Here is a 24,528-nt window from a genome sequence, read left to right on the forward strand (position 1 = left end):
GTACCGCAGAGACTGGCCTCATTTGCATTAGATGATTCGGCCTAATCTAATTATCGAGTGCTACCAATGCCGAGTTCGAGTCGAATTTGTTGAGGGCCGTGCATGTGAAAATGATACAACGGGGCGTCTGCCCTTCTAACAAGGCATATTGGAAGAGCGTCCATCAGGCAGAATAGCATGTTATTTCCAGCAGTATAAACAATGAATAGCGACACAATTAACGAGATTCAAATTGCTGCTTCATAGTTGTATAGGACCTTGGCAGCCGGGCCAAAAGATAGCCCAAGAGCACGTGACCTGCCCCTTTATCGACAGGCTAAACCGCTTTCGGCACTCAACGGACGCGCCGGAGACAGCAGCCTTGACCCTTGACCCTGCGACCTCGACCGGCCAAAAAGACACGCTTTTCAACTCTTTCCTCAACAACTTCGCTTCTCTACCTCGGCGTCGTCTTTCGGGGCCTTTCTTTCCTTCTTTGCTTCCGGCATTCTCTTTCTTCCTTCTGCCTTGCATCGCCTTTAATTCCTTCTAATCGCGGTCCTTGCCCCTGTCAGCGTCCGACGAGAAAAAATTGGATCAGTCGTTCCTCCCTTTCTCCCCAGCCCAACCGTCCTTCGGCGCAATTTCGTCTCGACGCGATTCATAATTACAATGGAATACCTGCAAAATATCCAGAAGCCGTCCATCGATCGGCCTTTCGGAATTGAGCTATGGCCAATCTTCGACAAGGCCTACGAGGCCGTCATGGGCTACCCTGCCAGCGAATTCAAGTTCGTTGAGGGTGTGACGCCGATGTCGACCTTCAAGGAGACCGCGATCATGCTCATTGTCTACTACGTGACCATCTTCGGTGGTCGCGAGATCATGAAGAACCGCCCGGCCTTCAAGCTCAACACCCTGTTCATGATCCACAACTTCATCCTGACCACCGTCAGCGCGATCTTGTTGGCGCTCTTCGTCGAGCAGCTTCTTCCCACCCTCTGGAACCACGGCGTTTTCTACGCCATTTGCGACCACCGCGGAGGATGGACCCAGCCTCTGATCATCCTGTACTATGTGAGTGCTTCGTCGCGCGCGCGAGATTGGAGCCGCAGCTAACAAGGCCAGCTCAACTACCTTAACAAGTACCTCGAGTTCATTGACACCGTCTTCCTTTTCCTCAAGAAGAAGCCTCTGACCTTTCTCCACACCTACCACCACGGCGCCACCGCTCTGCTTTGCTACACTCAGTTGATTGGTCTGACTGCCGTCCAATGGGTTCCCATCACCATCAACCTGCTGGTCCACGTTGTCATGTACTGGTACTACTTTCAGAGTGCTCGCGGTATCCGCATCTGGTGGAAGAAGTACATCACTGTCCTTCAGATTGTCCAGTTCGTCATTGACCTTGGTGAGTTGCCCGCGCGCTTGACTCCCCTGTGAACTCGGCTAACCGCGGCATTAGTTTTCGTCTACTTCGCTTCCTACACCTACTTCTCGTCTACTTACTTCCCCTGGGCTCCCAACATGGGCAACTGCGCCGGCGAGGAGTTTGCTGCTTTCGCTGGAATGGGCATCCTCACCTCCTACCTCGTCCTCTTCATCTCTTTCTACATTGTCACCTACAACAAGGCTGCCAAGACCGGCCGTCCCCGCCGCAACACTGGCAAGCAGGCTGTTATCGATATGGCGCGTTACGAGGTCGCTCCTGCCTCTCCCTCCAGTGAGAAGAAGTCTAACGGATCCGCCGTTTCGACTGGCCGCTCCAACGGCCCGGTCACCCGCTCTCGCAAGGCGTAAATGCGAACGAGTACAACAATGCTCGACGCATGTGAGCTCGTCAAGTCCACCCACATGCGGCGAGTTTCTCGGTCCTCCCCAGGCGTCGCCCACGGACGTGGATGTCCCCGACGCTTGAAGCCAAGCCGGAACGGTCCCTTTCCTGATTGTATTATGGTGTCGAAGTACTACTTTTAATGAATGACCCTGATGACCTGGTCACCTTTGCACGACCAGATGATGCATGTCGCAGCGACCTTTGTGGCATTGGCGGGTTGCAAGCTACTGGATGTTGGCATGAAGGTTAAAATAATTTCACGGAACGGTTACCTGCCTTGACTGTTCTCGGTGTATTCTACAGATGGTTTGGTCTCTTGCATTTGCACCTTTCTTGTCTTTTCTTCTCTTCAACTCTTCCAGCTGGTTGCAGATTTTCCCGTTATCTTTTGACATTCTTAGTATCTATAGATGGCGGCAACCTAAGATAATATGTGGTCTGTTTGTTCTGTATATAATGTTTTCAGATGAGAATAAAATCTTTAATGATGTTAGCCGCGTCGACCATCGCCATGGCGTACGACACCCTCCATCGCAGCAAAAACCCCGGTTCCGACCACAGCCTAGACCATCAAGGGCCAGGTGACTCGACTCCAACGTTACAACGGAGGCGGACACCCGTCGCACGTATCGTTAGCAGAATATCCCCAGGTCCGTGCAACTGTGACTCGATGTGACAGTCCGACTCTAGCCCTAGGGTGGTCGCACTACTAGTTACCTACCAAGTTTTTTCCGCAGAAGAAGCAGCCCCATCCGGCATGGCGACCGAGCGGAAAACCAGGCACGTTCATGGACGCTAAGGTGGAGCTGACTGCATGGGAGACGGACCGATTCAAAGGCATCTATCTCATCGACTCTGTTCCGGAGTCCCATGAGAGCCCGTGAGCGCGCACAAGCTCGACACTTGAAGAACTTGCCACCCCTTGTTCTGTGCGTCCCAGAGAATTTCTCCATGACCTTGACCTCGACGCTAACGGTCTGGCCTACCTAGGCGCCCGGGGTTCGGTTGCACCGCATACCCGTGCCTAGGTATCCCATAAACTTCCCAGCACGATGAAGACGAGGAACGCACGGCGCTCAGGTACAGCGCAGTTCAGTGCAGTGACTGGAGCCGTTTTTGGGAACCCCGAGCTCGAGCTCGAGCACCAGCTGATGCCGTGCATCTCAATCCCAGCAGATCCCTTGAGCGCAACATTCAAAGATCAAGTGCACACCGCGGAAACAAGGGAGGATTTTATACAGACCCTGACCCTGAACAGCGGAGAATCTGATATATGACATCCGAATCCGATGGATGGCATGATACGATATGATATCAAGCGCACGGCTCCGAGACCAAGTGACGTGATATGAGACATGCCACTCCCAACGCTCTGAGCTATCTATATATAAATCAATAACACCCCCAAAGCCCACAATACGGAGTCGCAGTCAGGGCGTTAGCGAGCATTTTCCATATTAATATTGATTGCCCGCGACCCGTTGGGGAGACCCATATTTAAGCGTTTTTCTTGTCGCTTCTCCACACGCAGCCCGCATGTCCACTCCAAGGACGATCATCGCTTGCTTCCAAGGTTCGGCCGTGTTCGCTGGAGAATCAGACTGAGGATGAAAATCAGAGTAGTGAAAATCCGCCGAGTCCCGAGAGTTTGTTGATCATGCTAGAATTCTGCAGAATTGCTCGAGCGCCCAGCTTATCATTCTTGCTTGGGATGGTACTTGGTGATGGACGGCTATCTACACTCCGCACTGCGCACTGCGCAGTCGCATCCAACAAACAGGCAATCTGTCTTAATATACGATATCAATAGCACACGGAGCAGAACAAAAATAGTTCACGAATACGAAGTTTTCTCGGCTGACTCGGGTAGCCCGGACGAGTTCGCGTTCGCTTTGCTCCCCTGTTTCAGGTTGAGCGGTGCATCCAGGAACCGCGCGGATGGCGCGTTTCATGTTAGCGGTTTGGCTTCAACGACGCTCTTGGATGTGTTATAGACGAGACAGGTACAGGAACCGTTGATTCAAGAAAGACGGGTGACTGCGAGCGGGAGAACGAGAGGGGTGCGTTGCAGCGCTTGAGTCGGCAGTTGACGGAACGGGAGGCTTGACGAAGGCTAAAAGGCTGTTGGCGCTCCGGGTCGCTGGGGATAGGTAGCTAGTAGCTACTCAGTAGTGAGAAGCAGATAGATGAGAAAGGCTCGGCTGACAGCAACCCACGAATCAACCCTTGCAAGCTGTCTTCTTTGAGGAATCTGGCTGCTGGCTATCGTCTGCCGTTGAGGCCACGGGGCCTGGGAGTCGGACTTTGTTCCTGGACGGATGGTTCCTCGTCGCCGTCGCTCGTCAGGGGTAATTCTTCAGGCCATGACAGGGATCGCACTGACGCTGCAGTTGCGGTTGCATCGATGTCCGACTAATCCATCTTATTCATGTCGGACTCGGATCCGGACTCGGATCCGGACTCGGTTGCGTTGGAGATTGGACGGTGACCTGTCAGATCGCTAGCTCGAGAGTTGAGATTCACGCTCGAAGCGACCTCTTGGCTGCGGACGATGGCCGACGCAATATTATCCCCTCATTCCATGGTTCTTGGATGAGTCGGTGATTTCGGAGCTGTCATAGACCGGTTCTTGCGGTGAGAAGAGAGCCCCCTATCCGTCCGGGTTCATCGGGAGCAAACTCGCGAAGCGAAGCGAATGAAGGGATAACTCTGACATAGCTCACTGTCTAGTAAGCCATAGCCAAGGCCATCCTCAACGTTCGTGGCGTCGATACCCCAGCGTCGCATCGCATCGTGAGGATCTGAAACCGCAGCTTTGCACGCTGACGTTGACGAGCGGGAGGCTGGGCACACAGCCCGGCCCATGCATGATGCAACTCTGCAAGTGTAGCTCTGGGGTACCTGTTTCATGATTAGCACTGGCATCGAGACTTGGAGAAGCGCTGAGGCTGGGAGACTGGACCAATAGAGTGAGGGCGTGGACGCAAGGGCAGGGCGACGAGGATTAACTCTTGAGCGAGGCGCCAGACTTCAGAGGGAGAGGAGGGCATGCGCTATGCAGGATGCATGAATGGCTGCAGCTGCAAAGTGTAGTAGGTCACATTTCAGGGATGGGGGGAATATTTCTGCATAAGCTTAGGGGGGGTGGTGGTGGTGGTAGAGCTAGCTAAGCAGGCTAAGTTTTTGGGTGCCAGCCACCCATGATCCATCCAGGTACGGTTTCACACTGCAACCGTTCCTGCATGGCCGTTTTTGAGTCTGCATAAGCCCGGCAGTGTCCACTGACTTAGGTTCTGAGTGATAGAATAATAATCGTGTATTGAGTCAGTGACTTACCCCTCTAGGAAAAAGGGAGAGTATGTAGGAATCGAATTCCGCGAACCCTTTGACAGCGACCACCCTAGTCTAGGTAGAGGGCTCGCTATGTGAAACCCGCGATCGGATGAGCGTGGGCAGAGCAAAGCAAGGAAGCTCCCGAGAGAGAATTCTCCGATTGGCTGGACAGCAACCGGGGCAGTCAATCTGCTGCTGCGGCGTGTATCAGGTTGAGCTCGCGGCTTGGCGGCTGAATTAGGGTTATCATTCTGCCCATCGGTATTCTATCACAAGAGTGCTGCTACCTGTCATGTTACATGTCGACAGACTCAATAATGAGAGTAGATACTGACATGTCAAGTCAACTCACACCCCAATAGCCATACTCCGTACTATCCGAGTCCTCCATCTGCAAGGGCCTCCACTCGGACCCAGGACCCATGCCATGCCCCATCCGGGCCATACCCCCTCCCCCTCTTCAATCCCCATCCCCGGCAAGGACCAGCTTACGTCGCTCCTCCTATTATGGCCTGTTCCCTGCACGTTCACCTAAGCTGTTCTTATCCAGGCCGGCTCCACTTGATTAATCTTTAATATATCCTCGCGCCTTTCCCCTTTCGTCGCATCCCTGACCATTCTTCAGAGCCTGCATTCATTAACCTTCTCTCCTATCCTCTTATGCCTTCATCTTGTCTACTCTATTCTCTCCTCCGACTCTTACTTTCACCCTTTTATCGTCCTGGTGACTTGAGTAGTGATCCGGCCATTCTACTCCTTCTCTTCCACTGACATTGACTGTCACCATGTACGCCCCCGTAGCTCTGGATCTCAGCTACGCCAACCAATCTCTGCCACGCCACTACGAGTCCGAAGAAGAAGACATCTCCGAGGCTGAAGGCCACTCGACCCTCGATCACAAGCGCTCGGCAACCCTCGACTCCATCCTCAGCGTCAGCGACACCGAGCTCGAGCCAGCAGCAGACCGTCCAGTCTTCCCCCGACTTCTTTCGCTCCCATCCAGCAAATCTCGCCCTGTGTCCATCGACACCGTCAAGCGCAGCAGCAGCGCAACCTTTGTCACGGAACCCTGCACCATCTTCGACGACGACGACATGATTATCGAACTCCCCTCCCCAGACTCCACGACCCCCAGCGCCCTCCACTCGCCCCTCCTCCTGCAACCCTCCGTCTACGTCCCCTCAGAACCACTCACCTCCCCCCGCAACTCCTTCAGCTCGACCTCTTCAGGCTCCGTCTACTCCGACGACGAAAACGACGTCTTCGTTGCCGAGCAGGTTACCTACGTCGAGCACGCACGCCCTAATCTAATCTTAATCTCGCCAACCGAGTCCTCGCCTTCTTCATCGCCTCGAGAACTGGACCTCCCCTCCCCCTCCGCAGCATCAGACAGTTCCGGCTCGGTGTACTCCAATGACGGCGCCGCAAAGTCCCAGCCCCTTCTCGCCGAAACACCCGTGGACCGCGGCCGCAGCCGATACCAATACCCAGTGCGACCAGTACATACAAAGACCCCAGGAAGCCTCAGCGCCCTCGACACATTGCGGAATTGCGGACCCCAAAGACACGAGTACGAGCCCATGAGCGCGCCGGCCGTTGAAGTCCCACGCCCTCTCTCCTTCCGTGCCCGCTCAATGTCCTTCTCGCGTCCTCAAACACCAGTGACAGAGCGAAGAAGGCTACAAAAGGAGCCGCCGCGCCGTCCGCCCTCAGCGCAGAGCACGGCTACCAGCACGGCTACAAGCACAGCGACGTTCTCGCTTTTCCCTACACAGTCGCAGTCTCAGAGTACATACACCGACTCCTGCGCGTCCTCGACCTACTCACTCCCACTTTCTTCAAGCCAACCTCCCTCCCGCACCGCCAGTCCAAGTCCCTACGCCTCCTCAGTGTCATCAGCTATGCGCTCGCGCTCTGGATCACTCTACAGCATCTCCAGTATGTCCGCAGCGCAAGGAAAACGCGCGCCCGGCCCGCCAGTCCCGTATCGGGGTTCAATTTCCATGGTGAAATCGCGCTCCAGTACCATGCCGATGGGCGGACACAGCTACTCGAGCAGCAGTCTACGGGCGGAGCTGAACCCACAGGGACAAGTTCCAGAGGAGACGAAGAAGAGCAAAGATAAGACCCACAGCCGCAAGAAGAGCATGAAACAGCTCAAGCCGTCCTCTTCGTCCAAAGATAAAGAAGAGAGCACGGCGAAGAGCTTTGTGGGGTTTATGCTCCGCGGGAAGAGGAAGTCTGTGATGAAGGAGAAAACCTCGAATAATGCTTAATCTCCGTTCTTTCCCCTTTCCTCGTTATTGTTTCCCTACTCATTTTTGGGGTTTTCGTTGGAGTTTGGCGTGGCTGTACATTTAGCGTGTCTGTCGATTTGTTTCAGTTGTCTTGATTTTTATGCTTGGGTGGAGACTGACTGGCCCTGATGTCTATCCTTATCTTATTTTCTTTCTTATTTTGGTTCTACTCTTGTACTACTATTACCATTACTCACTATACTTACTAACTATTATCTACTGTCTACTACTACGCTGCAGAACCCTAGTGGTCTCTGCTGAATGAAGCACTTCTTCTCAACCTCCAGATCTTCTCCTTTCCTCGGCTTAACAACCACGACGATTCCAACAAACGTTAAATTTGAATGACAGGACCAATCCCGAATATCTGCGACAACCGAGCACCGAACAACAGTCTTCCCTGGTTCCGGGCATTCTAGCGTTTTCAGAAGCATCCCCGTCGCCACCACACGGCACGGCTGGGGTGCAGGCTGGGTGGGTGTGTTTGAGGATCCCGCTCTTGCCCTCGAACTCTGAATCGAAGATTCGAATTCCGAATTCCAAATCGTGGAGCCCCGGGTGATCCTGGCGCTTGGTGTATCTAAGATTAGGTTGCATTGCATGTTGCCGCTGTGGGTAGGGCTTGTTTGAGAATCCGGAGTTCTGACTCATTTGACGCGTTGCGGACCGACTCGCTGGCTTGGTGCTGAGTCTGAGTCCTGACTGGGAGCACGGATATGGTACTAACTTGGGAAGTCTACGTACAAGTACGGTGTGGAGCTGCGAGACTATGATGAGCTGATTAGCTTTGATCTCCGTCGGCCCGGTGCGGTGGCAAGTCAAGGCCAAGGCTGGGCCAAGGGCTTGCGGTTGATCGAGGTGATCGTCGCTGGTCTATCCTTGGTTGTTTCTGACGTTGCCTAGGAGGATTTGATTCCTTGTCACGCATCCAAGGCTAAGGTCAGGATAACGATGATTCGATGCGGATACTGCATTTACACGTCTACGCCTACCTAGGGCTAGGAATACATACCTAGACCGTCCAGCACCGTCTCATGACAGAGGCATAAGCCCGGCCCGGCCATCCCGATGGCCTGGTCTGTTCACCCGAGCGAAACGTGCACTGGCCATTGGCGTTGGCACATTCATTGGCTTTACCCCCCCTCTGTGACGGGTCCTTACGAATCTGCGGTGGCGACGAAGCTGCACCAGGCATATCACGCATAGTCGCAACTCTGTGCGATCGGAAAATCACCGCAAGTTGATGCAAGTCGCAGTGGGCTGTGCTTTGCATCGGGCCTGTCTTCATCTGGACATGGTATACCGGGTTCGGAGTGGCATAGCACTCTGCCTCCTCCCTTCAAGGTTACCTACTATGGTACCTTAAAGGCGCTTCGAATACTAGGTGGTAGCACCCGACTCGCGCATCGCCTCAATCCGCTTCATCTAATGAATCTGAGACAGCGGGACGGACGGGAAGATCGAAATGTTCTAACTTCCAGCATTGGACTGTGGGCTCCAACCTCCCTAGACGAGAACATTATCGGCTTCTCTACTGGTAAGGTTGCGAACTCCTAGTCCCGGGCTGCGATCATACTATAGTAGTTACGTTTCTCGCTAGCAGTTTTACGCCTTCTACCTCAAAGGGGACAGTGCTGATAGTCCTTGCGGGTAACGCCCGCTGTCACAGACCTCGATCCCCATACTCACCTAAATTACTCACCAAAATATAATAGGCTGCCCTAGAACACCTGGACCAGAATAAGGCTGACGAGAAGAATTTATATCTAACCAGACATTATGGCACCTGAGACATCAGATGCCCTACAGCGGCACGGTAAGATCGAGATGAGGTCCCCCGAACCGGGCCCATGAAGTACCAGTATTCGCCCCCATGCCGTTATGTTTCGGATAATGTTAGTAACATCGGGGTCCCAGACTCAGATGTGTGAGCAGCTGCGCGTTCCCCGCTCTCGCCAACCTGGAGATAGGTGAGGCATTGATAACCTTACCTAACGAACTCGCGAGATGCATACCCTACCCAGTCCCGGTCCAGCCATGTCGTCGGCCTGTCTAGATTTGCAAGCAACCCAGCAAGGCACCATAGATATATCATCATGGTCCACTCCGCTTAGGATAATATGGTAGGTTCTCTGTTTGAAACAAAATCCAAGTACATGTGGTCGTTGAGTACTTGCGTAAGCTTGAGAGTCTCTTAGGTAACCCTAAGTCATCAAGAATTCGTCACCAAGCTTCTCTGAGCTGGGTTGGTTCTGTGAGACCTCAAAGCTACTCGAAAAACGATAGTCGGCAGGCTACCTAATACCTGTTGTACTGAATATTCGTAGGCATTCCCAGAATTAAGGCTATGGTTGCGCCTCCAGCTCTTCGCAAGGAAAGACAGCCCTTCAACCAAGTAAGGTTGCTCCGTTACCGTAGTCAACATGATTGAAATAGGACTGCATAAGAACTGCCTCGGATCATGTATAAGGCTAGACATCATATATACTCATGCATGACCATAAGGTAGTAGCAAGCCACTATATAGGCATGATGCTCTTGTGCATACTTCTCCACCGCGAATACCATATCAAGCGCCGACAAGATCCCCAACATATAAACTCTACGGGACATGAGGACCTAAAGAGTCAAGGGAATGGGCATCCCCGGACCAAACTTTGCCTCCGGATCCCATTGCTGCTTCAACGCCACGAGTCTCGGAAGATTATGGGCGCCATACCAGACCTCCGGGCCCTCGTCCCCAAATGCCTCGTTAACATACGCATGGCGCTGCTCAAAGCCCATCGTCTCCTGCACCCGATCACGGAGCGGACGGATAAACTCGTGTAGTTCAGCCTCATGCCGCGGGTCGTCGATGTAGTTCACGAACACCCTGCGCGTCAATGTCAGATCAACCCAATATCCCACTCGATCTTAGTATGGTAGACATGGATAGGTCTATTCTGTAGGTAGGTAGGTAGGGGGCAAAGCAAACTCACAGATTAACCTTCGTATCCCGCCACGGATACACGCCCCTCTCCTCCTCAGGGATCCCCTCAAGCACGCGCTCCGAATGCCGCTCCTGCATCCACAACCCACTGAACCACTCATGCTCCGCCGCAAAGCTCGCCCACTGCGTCCAGATCTCAACAAGGGCATCGACATCCGTCCGCGCCAGGCCCGAGCTCCACATATCGGCGCTCCACCCGCGCTCGCACATGATGGCGCTGGGCTCGCCGTACGCATTCCACGTCGTGTTCTCCCACGACTCGTGGCTGGGACCCAGGGCGCGGGCTTTGGCGACGTGCGGGGCCGCGTACGCTTCGTCGCCGAAGACCATGAGGCGGAGAGATAGCGTGGGCTGCATCGTCGTGCGGTTGAACCCGCCCAGGATGCCCCAGAACACGCCGTGTGTGAGATCCCCGTCCACCGAGCGCATCAGCTCGAACGCCGACGCGTTGCGCTCGCCCGGGATCGTGAAGTCCCCGTACAGCGACCACCCGCCGTTTGTCTGGTTGAACAGGCGGAACGTGGCCGAGACGACGATCCCGAAGTTGGCGCCCGCGCCGCGGATCGCCCAGAAGAGGGATGGGTGGGAGGTGCGCGAGACGGTGATCAGCTCGCCCGTTGCGGTGACGAGGCGCGCGGAGAGCAGAGAGTCCGCCAGGATCCCGCGCACGCCTTGCAGGGTGCCGAGGCCGCCGCCGATCATCGTGCCCAGCGTGCTGATGCATTTGTCTGTGCTGAGGGCTGCGTGCGTGGTGTTAGCTATACGTACCTACCATAGTATACTGGATAGCTCAGTGGAGAAAGGGGTGGACGTACGGAGCTCCCGTTGCACGTCATAGACGACGTTGTACACCTGGTTGTTCGTGACGCCCGGGCCGATGGTGACGGTGTCGTTGGGATAGTCGAGGAAGATGTTCTTCATCAGACTGAGGTCGATGTTCACAGCGGCCTGCACGCTCGTGTAGCCCGGCTTGACGCTGTGGGCGGACCCGGTGGCTAGGAAGGAGATGTTGTTCGCGACGGCTGTACGGACCTAGGTATTCCCATTCAAAGCATTAGCCGCCACAGCTAGTTTCTTCTACATGAGCTAGATGCAGGGCTTGTATCAACGCACAATATTCGCCACGTCCTGCTCCGTCGCCGGGTGGATGGCGGCCACGTACGACGGGTTGTGCAGGTTCGACCACCGCTCGTTGATGCCGGGGTATTGGGGGTCGCCGGGGGTGTAGATATTGGCTTTATGCGAGAGGACGGGGCGGAATAAGGCGTGGAAGTCGATTGAGGAATTGGCAGCTGAAGCTTGAGCTTGAACGTTCACGACGGCAGCAGTGGCAAGCAGCGCCAGGGCTTGTAGGAGCGTGAAGATGGATGGCATACTGCAGAATGCTGACGAGACTTGGGTACTATCGGTCAACGTGGTGCCCTGGCGTATGAGCAGCTTCTGTGGAAAAGATGCGTTCACGGCTAAATAGCATCTCCTAAAACCCAGATTCGCTCTACGCTGCAGACTGACAAGGAATCGTAGGGTAGGTACGGTACAGAGTTGCCACTGCCGGGGCAATATGGTAATACGGCACGTAATCGGAGCTATGCTGTGGGACCTTTCCAAGCTCAAATTGTCTCCGGTGCTGCAGCTGCAGGTGCCAAGCGAATGCATTCTGCAGGGAACCCAGCCCAACTATTAAGTCCGTCATATAGTATATTTACTTCATCTGCTTCTTTTGGTATGATCGCCACTGCCCACCCCTGTTCTAGGTGAGTGACTTCCCATCCCCCGCCCGTGGCACCGGGCCGCAAGTTAACCACATCCTCTACCCTGTAGCCCAGAACAAAACCCACCAACCAGGGCTTCTCCACGCCCACCTTATCCCGACCGCCAGCATCTCGGCCGCGGAGTCCGTCACATCGCAAACTCCGAGGAACTAAACTCCGAGGAACCTTGAAGTCCATCTTCCATGGGCCTGCTAACACCTACACCGACTGGCGTTGAGTTGCGGTGTTTGGTATTCCGTTATAGGGCTTGCTCATGCAAAGAATTCCGTCATCCCCTGCGGTAGGGTAGGTAGAGCATTAGAATGGGCACGGGCCGAGGCTCTGACGGGCATCAGCCTGGTGCACCTGCCACATACACCGGATAGATCATGGTCAAAATTAGGGATGGGTGGTACTGCGGCGTTCTTAGTTCTAGCTCGCCTATGATTCCGCGTTTGCAAAAGTCTATCGTATTAGCCGTCTATAGTTTAACTGGTTGGTCCACGATACATACAGAAACCTAAGAAATAGCCAGATAAATTAAAATTGTACATGGAAAAAAGCACCCAAGTGCAATCTAACCATTTAAATGCTATTAGCAAAGAAAATTCCTATACCAGAGCTATTCTTGCTACCGCTAGTTTCACGCTTAATACCGTGGCAGTACCCTCCACGCAGCCTACGGTATAAAAAGCTGCACCTCCATCGGCATCTCCCGATGCGGCGCCAACGAGTCAATCCCCGCAGAAACATGCCTCCCCAACGCGGGCCTCCTCGTAAAGAAAATCAGCATGTCACGGTACGCCTCCTGCCCCTGGTCAACCGCCCGAACCGGCGAGAGGCTATGCTTGAGCTCATGGTCCACCAGCAGCAGCGTGTCCAGGAAGCTCCAATGCGCCGCCCACCCGCGCACATGTTCCGGTGTAATCTGTCCCAGCTCGATTCCCGTGGTCTCGGACATCTCGTGTAGGAATGTCGCTGCGCTCCCTCGCGCCATGTTCTCCGCTTTGAGGAACGTCGTCATCGTGTGGTCGACGCCGTCGGCGTGCACGCCTTCGAGCGCGGGCTCGCCGAGTAAAGCGGGGGTCGTGACGGTGCGCAGGGCGAAGAGCGTGCAGACCCAGCGGCCGCTGTGGGCCGTGTAGTTGAGACCCGGGCGGGGCGTGGTCGGTACGCCGTGGATCATGAGCGTTTTGAAGAGGAGGAGGGCCTGGAAGACGCTGTTTCCCTGGAGCTGCGGGGCGAGCTCATCGAAGTGCCGGATTGTGTCGCTGTCGTGGCGGATGAAGTCCTCTGTCGTTGAGAGGGTAAAGGGCTGGCGCTCGAGCCTCGTTGCGGTGCGGTTGGCTGTGTCGAGGCAGAAGCGGCCGTTGCGGGATTTGCGGAAGGGGAGCGTGGGATCGGAGGTGTTGGTGCCGTTTACGTGCGGAAGGAGTTGCAGGTCTGCTGGGTGCGCGCCTAGTTGGGTTAGGAGGGGGGCTAGGGTGCTGCCCTCGATGAAGAGGGCGCGGTCGCGGATGTACTTTTGGCGGAGGGAGAGGATCTGGGAGATGGCGGCGTAGAAGGATGGGTCTTGCTTGTGGTTGTTGATGTTGAGGTGCGAGGGGGAGGGCTGGGGACTCGCTGTCGACGTCTGGGTGCTGTGTGGTCTATAGAGATATCCTCTAGGCTTGGGGAAGCGAGGGGGGGTGAAGGGCCGGTCTGCCACCCATTTCAGGCTGCGGAGGAAGGTCATAGTGGTCTGAGAACACGGGGACGGATACAGCAGACAGCCACGCGGGGTGTTTACAGAGTGCCATAGGCAGGAAATAAAGTCTACAGATGTATCATTCAACCAAACACGTGCATGTCTCAGAAGGATGGAGAGTACGGAGTACGGAGTACGGAGTAAATGGATTCATAGGACATGCTTGCCACTCCTGCAGTCTGACGTACTCCGTATGCATGCCTAACCTAAAAACTATCAAACTACTGAAGTATGAAGATCATGTAATCGATGAATTATTAAAGGAACTAGGATAATCCTTGCTATCGAACTAGTATTAATACCAGGGAAGCAAACGCCCATACTAATTACTAAGTTAATGGCTTCTTAGTAATGAGGGGTTGTGCAAACAGATGGTCCTCGCACCTCAGAGAGGCACTCGACAGAAACTATGCCAACTCAGTCGGCAAACATGCAGCTGTTGTAATCATCCTGGGCATGGAACTTGCCGTCCGCAGGGACATTGGTGGGGATATATTCGACCCCCTGTTCGACTGCAGCCGCGGCAAGACCAAACTGCTCAGATGTATGCATCACGCAATCATAGCAGTGAATCCATGCAGGCCGAGCAATGGCATTGAATCGCTCGCCAGATGTGTTGTCCACCATATCCGCTGCGAGTGTGACCTCCTGCGCCTCGATGGACCCTTGCTGGATCACCGACACGCGTTTCTGCCTGTCTATCGTCAGCCCAGCCTACATGCTTCTAAAGGCAATTGTCGCGAGCAAGGCGTACCTAAGCTTCTCGACCACACGCAGACCCAGCTTCACCCCATCATCTTCCTCTTGCACTTGCGCGAGTCGAAGACATAGGGCTACGGTCGCTGCATCTTCGATGGACTGGTTTGCTCCCTGTCCGGTATGAGGCAGGAAGGGATGAGCTGCGTCTCCGATCAGGATCATCCGCCCTTCCCCTGACACCCATCTCTTGAGTGGTTCCCTGGTCACCAAGGCATGGTTGAAGCATTTGGCCCGAGGGGTCTTGGAGATCACCGCTGCCAGCTGTTTCGCGATGGGCCAGTCCTTGATCATCTCAAGCACAGGGTTGATAGAGGCGGCTTCGACCCAGTTCGCCGTCTCGTTAGCCACGTCCTTCGAGTCTGAACGTTAGTATATAGCCCCATGATATACGCCCTCAGAGTCAGGATATCGCTTCACGCTTACACGATGCGGGCAGTTCCACCACACATACTTGCCCCTCCCAATCGTCCCCATGAGGATCGTTGCATCTCGCCCAAAGTACATCTGATGGCGATCACAGTCCTCCGTCCCATCCAACAGCCACTGCGCATCCGGATCCCCCGCCAAAACACCGCTGTGAAAGTTCGACCGGAATATCGCACCCCCGGTATGCACGAGTGCGGCGAAATCAAGCGAGCCTTCTTCCCTGGTGATGACCGGGCGCGCTTTGCTGTAGAGTCCATCAGCTGCAATGACGCAGTGCCCCGTGAGCTTCGTCCCATTGTCCAAGACGACGCCGGCCGCACCTTCCTCCTCCCAGTACCCGTCAACCCGCACGCCAAACCGCAGGTCAAGACCCAGCTCCGTCGCGGCAAGCTCGAAAAGCACGCTCACAAAATCCGACCGGCGCAGGAACAGCCCCTGTGCGGGATCGTCCGCGCCAAACGGGATCTTGTACTTGCGGTCGCCGTCGGAGCCGAACACTTCGACGTACTCGAGCTGGCTGCCCATGGCGGCGAGACGGGCGACGAGCGAGGAGTCATCCTCAGCCTCCGTCGACCAGCGCTTGAGCACGTTCAGCCCGTTGGTGCCGAGGCCGATGATGTCTCCTGGAGTAGACTGGTTAGCGTGGGATTTGCTGGGCATGGGGTGGGCACCATACCAGGTTGATGCGCGTCAGGCTTCTTCTCCAGCCCGATCACGGTGTGGCCTTGTCGATGGCATTCGATCGCGGCGCATAATCCGGCAATTCCAAGGCCGACGACGATCACTGTGAGGTTTGAGGGAGATTCTCGCAGCATGGTGATCCGCAGTAGCTATGACGATACGCGCCTGAATGTACGTAGGCTGGGCAGGTTAGTTGCTATGGTTGGATCCCGATTGAGGCGGTATCCTGGGAATAGATGGGGATAACTACTTCCAGGGTTCAGCACGTCACAGGCGTTTCTGAAATCGAGATATTTGTCATAATTTGAAGGAGTCCGAGAAGATACTCCGCCCCCTGACGGGGGTGGCATGTCTTGCAGGGACCGGGATGTGGCAGGGATGGCTCTTATGCATGGCGACGGGGGTTCCAATCCCATGAAGCCCTATTCCGGAGTAAGTCACATCCTGGTGTCCCGGATGCCGACCGCGTCCGCTGCATCGACAGACATCAGTGCGATCTGCAGCTGGGCAGAACCTTGGAACGGGTGTTTACGAGGACGTAGACCTGCATGATGCAGGTGGCAGAGACATTACTCCGTAGGTTCAGTTTGTACCCTCAGCTTGTGCTCCCCGTATGGAGTCGGGTATACCAGTATCCCCTCTAAAGTGGCTACTATACCATAGTGCATGATACCTAGGTAGTCTAGCTACTGCAAAATCCGGTGCTCATTGTTCAAGCAACATGTCCACCTCATCCTTCGATCACGCTGCATTGCAGTACATCCCATCGTCCATCGGGAAGAACGCCACTTGCTCCCCCGTGGAACGCACGCTCAGCGATGTGTTCCAAGATCATGTTCGCCGGCGTCCAGAGGCGCCAGCCGTTGCAGCCCACGATGGGAGCTACACCTACCGTGAACTAGACGAGCAATCCAACGCCCTAGCCACCGAACTCCGCGGCCAAGGCGTGAAACCCGAAGTCATCGTTGCGCTGCTTTTCGAGAAGTCGAAGCTCATCATCGTCGCTCTCCTGGCCGTCGTCAAAGCCGGCGGCGCGATTCTCCTCTGCGACCCGGACCTCCCCATTGCCCGGCTGCAAGACATCATGGACGACTCGGGCGCAAAGCTGGTCATCTCATCAGAGACGATAGCCGGCAAGGCCGCTGCTCTTAGTCCACGGCAGTACGTCCTCAATGCGCGACCACTGCCTCATACCCCGACGCCGCTGGTCGAAGACGACAGCAGTCCACGGCCCGCCAACGCGCTCTACAGCGTTTTCACCTCTGGCTCGACGGGCAAGCCAAAGGGGTTCCTGATGGAGCACCGCGCTCTCCTCACCTGCGCGCTCTCCTTCGGCAGGGCTCTCGGCCTAACGCCCGACTTGCGCACGCTGCAGTTCTCGTCCAACTCATTCGACCTCGCCAACTTCGAGCACCTGCTCCCCTTCGTCTTCGGTGCCTGCATCTGCATCCCCTCCGAGTCCGAGCGGAAGAACGACCTCAATGGCGCCATGCGCAAGTACCGCGTCTCCGTGGCAACGATGACACCCTCTGTCAGCCGTCTTCTCGAGCCACACACCCTGCCGCACCTGCAGACGGTCATGCTGTGCGGCGAGCCCATCACGGCCGACGATATCCGGCGATTAAAGCCGTTTGTTGCTCTGTACGATGGCTATTCCCCTGCCGAGGCAGGCTGCATTACCATCATGAATAGCGCAAAGTCCGGGACCTGTCCCGCGAATATCGGGTATTCGCTTGGTGTGCTTCCCTGGGTTGTTGATCCCAACGACCATACTCGTCTCCTGGGTTTAGGCGAGACGGGCGAGCTGGTTATCCAGGGGCATACAGTTGCGCGCGGGTACTTTGGGCCGCCCGAGAAGAGTGCAAGCTCGTTCATCGCGCCACCGCCGTGGATAAGGGAGCTCGGATGCGAGAGGTACGGAGCGCTATACAAGACCGGTGATTTGGTACGGTACGATCCAGCCGACGGATCGCTGATCTTCCTTGGTCGCAAGGATACACAGGTCAAACTTCACGGACAGCGCCTGGAGCTAGCGGAGATCGAGGCGAAGCTGCGTGCGTTCTTTCCCATGCCGAGGGCCATTATCGTTGAGCTGGCGGGGATGCACGCTGCAGGGGGGAGTCCAATGCTGATGGGGTTTGTGTGTCGGTCTCCAAATGCAACTGGTCTTTCCTCTTCCTCGTCTTCTTCTGCGCCGGGGCTGTTCGAGGAGCCCGATAAGGAGTTCCAGGAGACAGCGCAGCGTGCGGTCGCTGGACTCCGCGATGCGTTGCCGTCGTACATGGTGCCCTCGGACATTCTGCTTCTATCGCAAGTCCCCATGCTGCCCTCGGGCAAGACGGACCGTCGAACCATAAGAGATGCAGCGGGTGCGCTGTCACCTGCAGAGAGAAGGCAGTACAGCAGCACGCTCGGGACACAGCAAGACCAGCCCTCGAACGAGCGGGAGAGCACGCTCCGTGCCCAGTGGGCATCATGTCTCAACGTCCCTGTCGACCAGATCGGGATCGAGGACAACTTCTTCAGCCTGGGTGGGAGCTCCCTCAACGCCATGCACCTTGCTGCTCGTGCTCGAAAGCTTGGATTTGACTCCCTCTCGTCGACGGCGGTCTTCAGGTACCCGACGGTACGGGCTCTGGCTCTACACCTCAGTCAAGATGTCATGGAGGGAGTAGTGAGCGTCGAGCCCTTCACCCTGAATGTCGACCTTAGCAACGAGCTCCTGCGAAAGACGCAGCATACACCAGAAGAACTGGAAGAGGGAGGGTGGATTGAAACTACAGCCTTCCAGCAGAAATCCGCGCTGCTAAAATGCATGCACATCGTGGTCAATGTCGCTGGAATTGATCATACGCGACTGCAAGCGGCCTGGGCCACGGTGCAGCAGAGACACATGGCGCTGCGATCAGTGTATGTTGTGCACGAGGGGACTGTCTACCAAGCTTTCCTACGAAGCGGAGAGAGCACAATCCCAATCCATCACTGCAGAGATGGTCAGACTGTCGACGAGTACGCGACTTCATGTTCCGCCAAAGATGCCGAGCCCATCCTCACCGGCGAGCGGTGGTTCCAGATGATCAGGGCCAGCACCCCCGATGACAGCGACAGCGCCCTCGTCATCCGCACAACGCACGCGCAGTTTGACGCCATGACACTGGACGCAATCTTCACCGACCTGATGACCGCGTACAATGGCCAAGACTGTACCCTCTCAGAGCCGACGCAGCATCCCAGCTTCAACACCTACATGCAGTGGCGTCTCGGCTACAACCGTTCATCAGCCCCATCAACATTCTGGAAGGAATACCTGGCCGGCGCACAGCTTACTTTCCCTGCATTCCTGGACCCCTCATCACCGCCCGTGGATCAGGACAGCACCGCCATGGTGATGGCCATGAAACCCGTCTGCAAAAGCTCCGCCCTAACGCTGCCGTCGGGTATAACTCTGGCCACCATGTTCCGCTCGGCCTGGGCGCTCGTGCTGGCGCGATACACGGGCCAAAACGATCTGTTGTTCGGCGAATTCGTCGAAGGACGCATGGGCGCGTCTTTCGAAGGGGCTGAGGACGTAACCGGGTGCATGGGCGCTGAGACACCCATGCGCATCGTGCTCCCGTCGGATCCCGCCGCAACGGTCCTGGACCTGCTGCAGCATGCGCAGGAGCAGTATATCCGCCGCGTCCCCTATGAGACGTGCGAGCTGCGCGATGTTGCAGAATGCGCGTCTCCGCCTCTGCCGGTGCGGTTCAACCACGTTCTCGTGGTGGAGAGCACGGCGCCGATTCCGCGGATTGTGCTGGGGGGCCGGGAGTGTGGGCATCGCTGGGCGTTTAATGGGAGGCTCGAGGATGTCTATGTACAGCTGGTCCCTGGGGAGGAACTGCAGGTTGTGATTCTGGGACCGCTGGTTAGGGTGTCGCAGGGGGTTGCGGAGATGTTGGTGGGGAGGTTGGCGGAGACGTTGAGGGGGTTTGGGGAGAGGCCTGGGGCTTTGCTTTGTGGGTTTGAAGATACAGCAGCTGAAGCTGGAGGAAGGGTTCAGTAGAGGATATGTAGCAGTTGCGTAGAAGAGTTAAGCAGTCCACTTGGGGACGTTGGAAGGTCATCGGGCTGAATCTGATGGCAGTCCTTCTTTCACTGTGAGGCCCAATACAGTATCGTTGCCTATGAATTTCGCAATATCGGCTAGGTATGATATATAGTAGAATATAGGCCCAGCTATCGACAACGTGTATACCCACTGTAGCTCCTTTTGCAGTGACATGTACAGCGCCTGAGTGTCTACACCAGATGAACCGCCTCACCCATTATAAGTATCTTCCACCCGATACACGCCATCCCTCGGAATATTCGCCGGCACATACTCCACGCCCTCCTGTACACATCTGACAACAGCCTCATACTCCCTCTCCGCAAACTCCACACAATCATGCTCAAAGATCCACGACGGATTCGGCAGCCGGAACATGGCCGGGTCCCTGCGCACAGCCTCCCAGTCCGGCGACAGCACCGCCGCCTGAAACACCCTGCTCCCCAGCTGGATCACACTCGCCCGCGGGTAACGGATCCGCTCTGCAACCTCCAGCGCCAGCGGAACACCATCCTCCCCAGCCCTCGCCAGCGCAACAGCCAGCACAGCTCCATCCTCAACCCCCTGTGCCCCGCCCTGCCCAACAACGGGGTAATAAGGATGCGCGGCGTCACCGATGAGCATGACGCGCCCTCCAGCAGAGCGCCAGGTCTTCAGCGGCGGCCGGTAAACGAGCGGGTGGTTGACGAGCTTGCCAGGCTGCGTGTGGCGCACTATCGACTCGATGCGCGCCTTACCGGGCCAGTGGGCGATGCAGTCGACGACGTCGCGCAGATGCGCGTGCGCCCCGCCGCTCCAGGACTCCGTCTCTTTCGCAGCGTAGCGATCCTTGTGCGTCGTCATCCAGACGACCTCGCGCCCGTGCTTGAGCGTCATCATGGACATGTTCACGCCCGACCCGAACCACATGTACGTCCGGTCCTGCACGGCCGAGTCCCGCACGATCCAGTGGGCGGCGGGGTCACTGGCGAAAGAGGGCGTGTCGGTGCGCAGGTGCGCGCGGAACGTCGCATAGCCTGTCTCCGTCACGGTGGCAGAGGTCGATGCAGCACGAGAAGATCCGGACGCGCCGGTGACGAACGCCCGCCCCTTCCCATGTACGCCGTCGGCGCAGATCACGCCGTCGGCGCTGAGGCGCTCGCCGCTCTCAAGGACCACACCGGCCTGCTTGGCGTCTGTGTCCTCCCAGTACGTCGCGACCCGTGTGCCCAGCTGGATGTCGATGCCCAGACGCAGCGCATACTCGTATAGGATCAGCACGAGCTTCCCGCGATTCGTGAGGAAGCCGTGGCCTTTTCCCGGGAGGGCGCTGCGGACGATGAAGGTGTCGGTGTCGTCAAAAACGTCGGCGTGCGTGGAGTCGTTTCTGTTGGCTGCGATCTCGGATTGCACTTGGTTGTCCCAGCGCTGGATTACGCGGGCGGCGTTGGGGGGCATGAAGATGCCGTCGCCGGCTGCGGCGGTGGGTTAGTACGGTATGGTACGGTCGAGGGATTTGGTATATGGTATGGAGTTTGGGGTTTGGGTGGTGCATCCGTACCATCGTGTTTGAGCTCAGACACCTTCTCCAGCACAAGCACCTTGATGCCCCTGCGGTGGCATTCGATTGCCGTGGTTAGGCCGGCGAGGCCTAGACCGACGACGATGATCTGCGTGGTTAGACTAGGTCTTGTATCGGCCATGGCTATGGTGGGATAAGATGTCTCTGTTCACGTCGAATAATAGCTACGGTACCTAGGTAGTAGTAGATGCTCAATATCGTGAGAGTTAAATTCGCCCGTCGGGTGGCAATATTTCATCAGGGTTCTTGTTCTACCCTGCTGCCGCCAAGTTCATGGGAGTGCGCATGTCGTAAACCGCATGTGGGATGGAGAATGCTCCTCGCCCAACCTTAACGTACCAATACCATGCGGAGCCTTGGAATGATGTCTGCTAACTCCGTAGTCCTGCCGCCGGGGTCGAGTCCTCGCTGATCTTCCGAGGTGGCGTTTGCTAGGTAGGTTTCCACACCTGGGCACAGGGCACAATGCACCTGCAGTCGAGTTTGAAATAACTTGGTCAGTCCAGCCACAGGGAGATGATCATCTAAACCCAAGGTACTTAACTAGTTACTCCGTACTCTAGTATACCATGCACCCCACATTCCCCAATTTCCAGCCCTTCCGGCGCACTACCCCGTAGGTAGATACTCCGTGACACTCCGTGGCAGGGCACTCCGTACACAGACCGGGGTGCCCGTCATACTACCTACGGCATGGATCTTCGTCTCATTGCGACGACAGACTCACATCTTACTTTTGGGCCCGGGTACACCTTCGTCTACCATACCGGGCTGCACGGAGTACCCCAGCCGGGGTCCACCAAGCAAAGCCCTACCTTAGGACTCGGTATAGCGTCAGAGCTCCCGCATCGAACAGCCACCTGCAGCTACTATAATTTGTGGCCTCAGCACGCGGTTAGCCTGTGCTTTTTGTGCCGCCTGTGTCTGCTGTGACTGTCACGTCGGCGTTCCTTGCTTTCTTGCTTCTTTGCGGGCAGGGCCCGGGGTGTCCGGAATCTTCTAAGGGCTGGATTTCAAGGGCAACGCCTGCGTGCCCTGGCCACTTGCCCTTGGTTTTGGTGCTTTCCTTACTATTTGGGAACGCTTTTGCTGGCCGATCAGGCAGATGGTTTTCGTAGACGGGCTCCGATACCGGCTATTCGTAGTTTACACATCCGTACCTTAGTAGCTACGGGATGAGTCGGACCTCGAGTGATCTATGATCTTGGATCTATCATACCATAATGATTGACGCACCTCGCTTGCTCCTTTAGCCTCTGAAGGGCATTCCGGCTAACACAATGGCTATTTTCTTCATGCCCTTTGTGGATGGTACCGAGCCTACCCACCGAGTATAGAACAGCATCACACCTTCTTGGTTAAAGATGTATTATCAGTGGTTAATCTATACCATCGTGCTGGACATGGACGGCGCGTAAGACAGTGAAGCGTACCATATTACTCGTATTACGGCTGCTCAAATAAGGGCTAGGGTAGATCTTCTCTCATTGATACCGTAGTTATAGACCAGGGTCGTAAATCACGGTTCTACCATTAGGTTACCATAGGTAAGTACATGAGGCATACAGTAGCTCCCGATAACTAGATCAGAACCTAGCCATCGCCATCACCATCATCCCATATCCCAGTCTGCCTAGGTACGTACGTACAGTACCAACCAAACAGCACCTCCTAATCCCACACAACAACCCCTTCAACCCACCCCCACACAGCCTCCAAACTCGTACTCACCTCCGGCACAACCTGGGTGAGATCCGTCTCTAGAATACTAAAGCTCAGCAGCCCCAGCACCTCCCCGCTCCTCTCATCCACAAGGGGTCCACCCCGATCCCCCTCCCAGCTGGCGCGCTCATTGCCCGGGTAATCGCAGATCATGCGGGCCGTGATATTCCGGATATAGTGCCAGATGTCAGCGCAGAGGTCCTGGCGCACGAAGACCGCGCTGGGCAGCGTTAACAATGTCTCCGGGAACGCGGCGTCGCTGTAGTTGTACAGGCCCCAGCCGTAGAGGGCTGCTGTGCCGGAGACGGGACCGGCGTCGGGACCCTGTGTGGTGCGCGGGTCGTGAAAGAGTGAAGAGTACGAGCCGATGCGGGCGGGTGTTGCGTTGCCCTCGTGCACCGCGGAGTCGTTCTCCAGCGTCAGCACGGCAATGTCGTAGTCCCATGTTGTGCTGTTGTACTCGGGGTGTATGGTGACCTGGGAGACGGGGACGAGGGCGCCGCCGACCATGCGGTTGCGGCTGCCGGCGCGGATGCTGAGGGTTTGTGCCGTCTCGTTTTGGATGCAGCGCGCGCTGGTGAGGACTGAGCGTGCTGAGACCAGGACGCCGCCGCAGCGGGCGAAGTGCGCGGTGGAGGGGTCGGTCTCTTTGGAGGAGAGGAGGGCAACGGTGTAGTTGAGGGCAGGGGTGTCAGGCGCCGCTTCGATGCCGTATCGGAGGGCTGTAACTAGGGGGAGAAGGGAGAGAATGGCAAGCAGCAGGGTGGCGAGCCATCGGAACCTGAGCTGGGGGGTGAATACATTCGACGCCATGGTTAGAGATTCCGGCGATGCGTATGCAAGAGAGTGACGCCGCGAGGAGAGGCAGATCCTGGATGGTTTAGGTTTCTGGAAGGTGGCAATGGTGGGTGAGTGAGGGCAGGCCTCCCAGTCCATGGATTTATCTCGTAATGGGCAAAGGCCACAACGGAGTCCGGAGTATCTTCTGACTTCTGTTCTGGTCTGCGTTGTTGCAGTGAGACAGACCCGAGGCGCGTGTGACATCCCTAATCGGAATATGCAGGTGAGAGTTCTACGGCCCGAGCCCAGTGGTCCTTATACTTTATGTAACGTGGTTGAGATCCATCCAATCAGCCAGTATGATCTTCAATTCCGGCGAGCCCGAATAAGCCGGCGTCGATCTTGTAACTATCAAGACGTCCGAGCTTTCAACATGCATATGTATGGTTGTATCTTCAATATTGACATAATTATTGCGATTAATGTAGCTGTGTGGAATGTCCAAGCCCGCTAGCCTTGCCCGTGAGAGCCCTGATGGGCTCCTAATCTCCTTGAAGGTGATCTATCACATCAGAT

At 56.0% G+C, this 24,528-nt stretch overlaps 9 protein-coding genes across 9 annotated transcripts; 4 read left to right on the forward strand and 5 right to left on the reverse strand.

Annotated features, from left to right (window-relative positions):
- Positions 1-406: 406 nt before the first annotated feature.
- On the forward strand, positions 407-2,316 carry BDW74DRAFT_154544 (elongation of very long chain fatty acids protein). Its single transcript, XM_073724698.1, has 3 exons — positions 407-1,056; positions 1,108-1,390; positions 1,445-2,316. The coding sequence occupies exons 1-3, from the start codon at positions 652-654 to the stop codon at positions 1,777-1,779; spliced, it is 1,023 nt and encodes a 340-aa protein (XP_073582996.1). The 5' UTR covers positions 407-651; the 3' UTR covers positions 1,780-2,316.
- Positions 1,950-2,465, forward strand: BDW74DRAFT_28943 (uncharacterized protein). Its single transcript, XM_073732428.1, has one exon. It carries the CDS (start codon positions 2,120-2,122, stop codon positions 2,399-2,401), a length of 282 nt encoding a protein of 93 aa, XP_073582997.1. The 5' UTR covers positions 1,950-2,119; the 3' UTR covers positions 2,402-2,465.
- Positions 2,466-5,934: 3,469 nt separating this feature from the next.
- On the forward strand, positions 5,935-7,425 carry BDW74DRAFT_178853 (uncharacterized protein; the record flags this gene model as incomplete). The annotated part of the gene is made up of 1 exon (XM_073729295.1): positions 5,935-7,425. The coding sequence occupies one exon, from the start codon at positions 5,935-5,937 to the stop codon at positions 7,423-7,425; it is 1,491 nt and encodes a 496-aa protein (XP_073582998.1).
- A 2,640-nt stretch (positions 7,426-10,065) lies between these two features.
- On the reverse strand, positions 10,066-11,809 carry fmqD (FAD-dependent monooxygenase fmqD; the record flags this gene model as incomplete). Its single annotated transcript, XM_073729296.1, has 4 exons — positions 10,066-10,318; positions 10,425-11,175; positions 11,251-11,467; positions 11,549-11,809. 4 exons carry the CDS (start codon positions 11,807-11,809, stop codon positions 10,066-10,068), a joined length of 1,482 nt encoding a protein of 493 aa, XP_073582999.1.
- A 1,056-nt stretch (positions 11,810-12,865) lies between these two features.
- BDW74DRAFT_178855 (2OG-Fe dioxygenase family protein) lies at positions 12,866-13,921 on the reverse strand (the record flags this gene model as incomplete). Its single annotated transcript, XM_073729297.1, has 1 exon — positions 12,866-13,921. One exon carries the CDS (start codon positions 13,919-13,921, stop codon positions 12,866-12,868), a length of 1,056 nt encoding a protein of 351 aa, XP_073583000.1.
- Positions 13,922-14,350: 429 nt separating this feature from the next.
- On the reverse strand, positions 14,351-15,933 carry BDW74DRAFT_178856 (FAD-dependent oxidoreductase; the record flags this gene model as incomplete). The annotated part of the gene is made up of 4 exons (XM_073729298.1): positions 14,351-14,627; positions 14,688-15,043; positions 15,116-15,741; positions 15,795-15,933. 4 exons carry the CDS (start codon positions 15,931-15,933, stop codon positions 14,351-14,353), a joined length of 1,398 nt encoding a protein of 465 aa, XP_073583001.1.
- Positions 15,934-16,520: 587 nt separating this feature from the next.
- nrps11 (nonribosomal peptide synthetase fmqC) lies at positions 16,521-19,844 on the forward strand (the record flags this gene model as incomplete). The annotated part of the gene is made up of 1 exon (XM_073726807.1): positions 16,521-19,844. The coding sequence occupies one exon, from the start codon at positions 16,521-16,523 to the stop codon at positions 19,842-19,844; it is 3,324 nt and encodes a 1,107-aa protein (XP_073583002.1).
- Positions 19,845-20,099: 255 nt separating this feature from the next.
- fqzB (FAD-dependent monooxygenase fmqB) lies at positions 20,100-21,571 on the reverse strand (the record flags this gene model as incomplete). The annotated part of the gene is made up of 2 exons (XM_073729299.1): positions 20,100-21,343; positions 21,430-21,571. 2 exons carry the CDS (start codon positions 21,569-21,571, stop codon positions 20,100-20,102), a joined length of 1,386 nt encoding a protein of 461 aa, XP_073583003.1.
- Positions 21,572-23,121: 1,550 nt separating this feature from the next.
- On the reverse strand, positions 23,122-23,985 carry BDW74DRAFT_178859 (S1 family serine peptidase; the record flags this gene model as incomplete). Its single annotated transcript, XM_073729300.1, has 1 exon — positions 23,122-23,985. The coding sequence occupies one exon, from the start codon at positions 23,983-23,985 to the stop codon at positions 23,122-23,124; it is 864 nt and encodes a 287-aa protein (XP_073583004.1).
- Between the last annotated feature and the right edge of the window lie 543 nt (positions 23,986-24,528).

Source organism: Aspergillus multicolor, assembly GCF_047715735.1.
Source record: "Aspergillus multicolor strain CBS 133.54 unplaced genomic scaffold BDW74scaffold_15, whole genome shotgun sequence".
In the NCBI taxonomy this organism is placed as follows: domain Eukaryota; kingdom Fungi; phylum Ascomycota; class Eurotiomycetes; order Eurotiales; family Aspergillaceae; genus Aspergillus; species Aspergillus multicolor.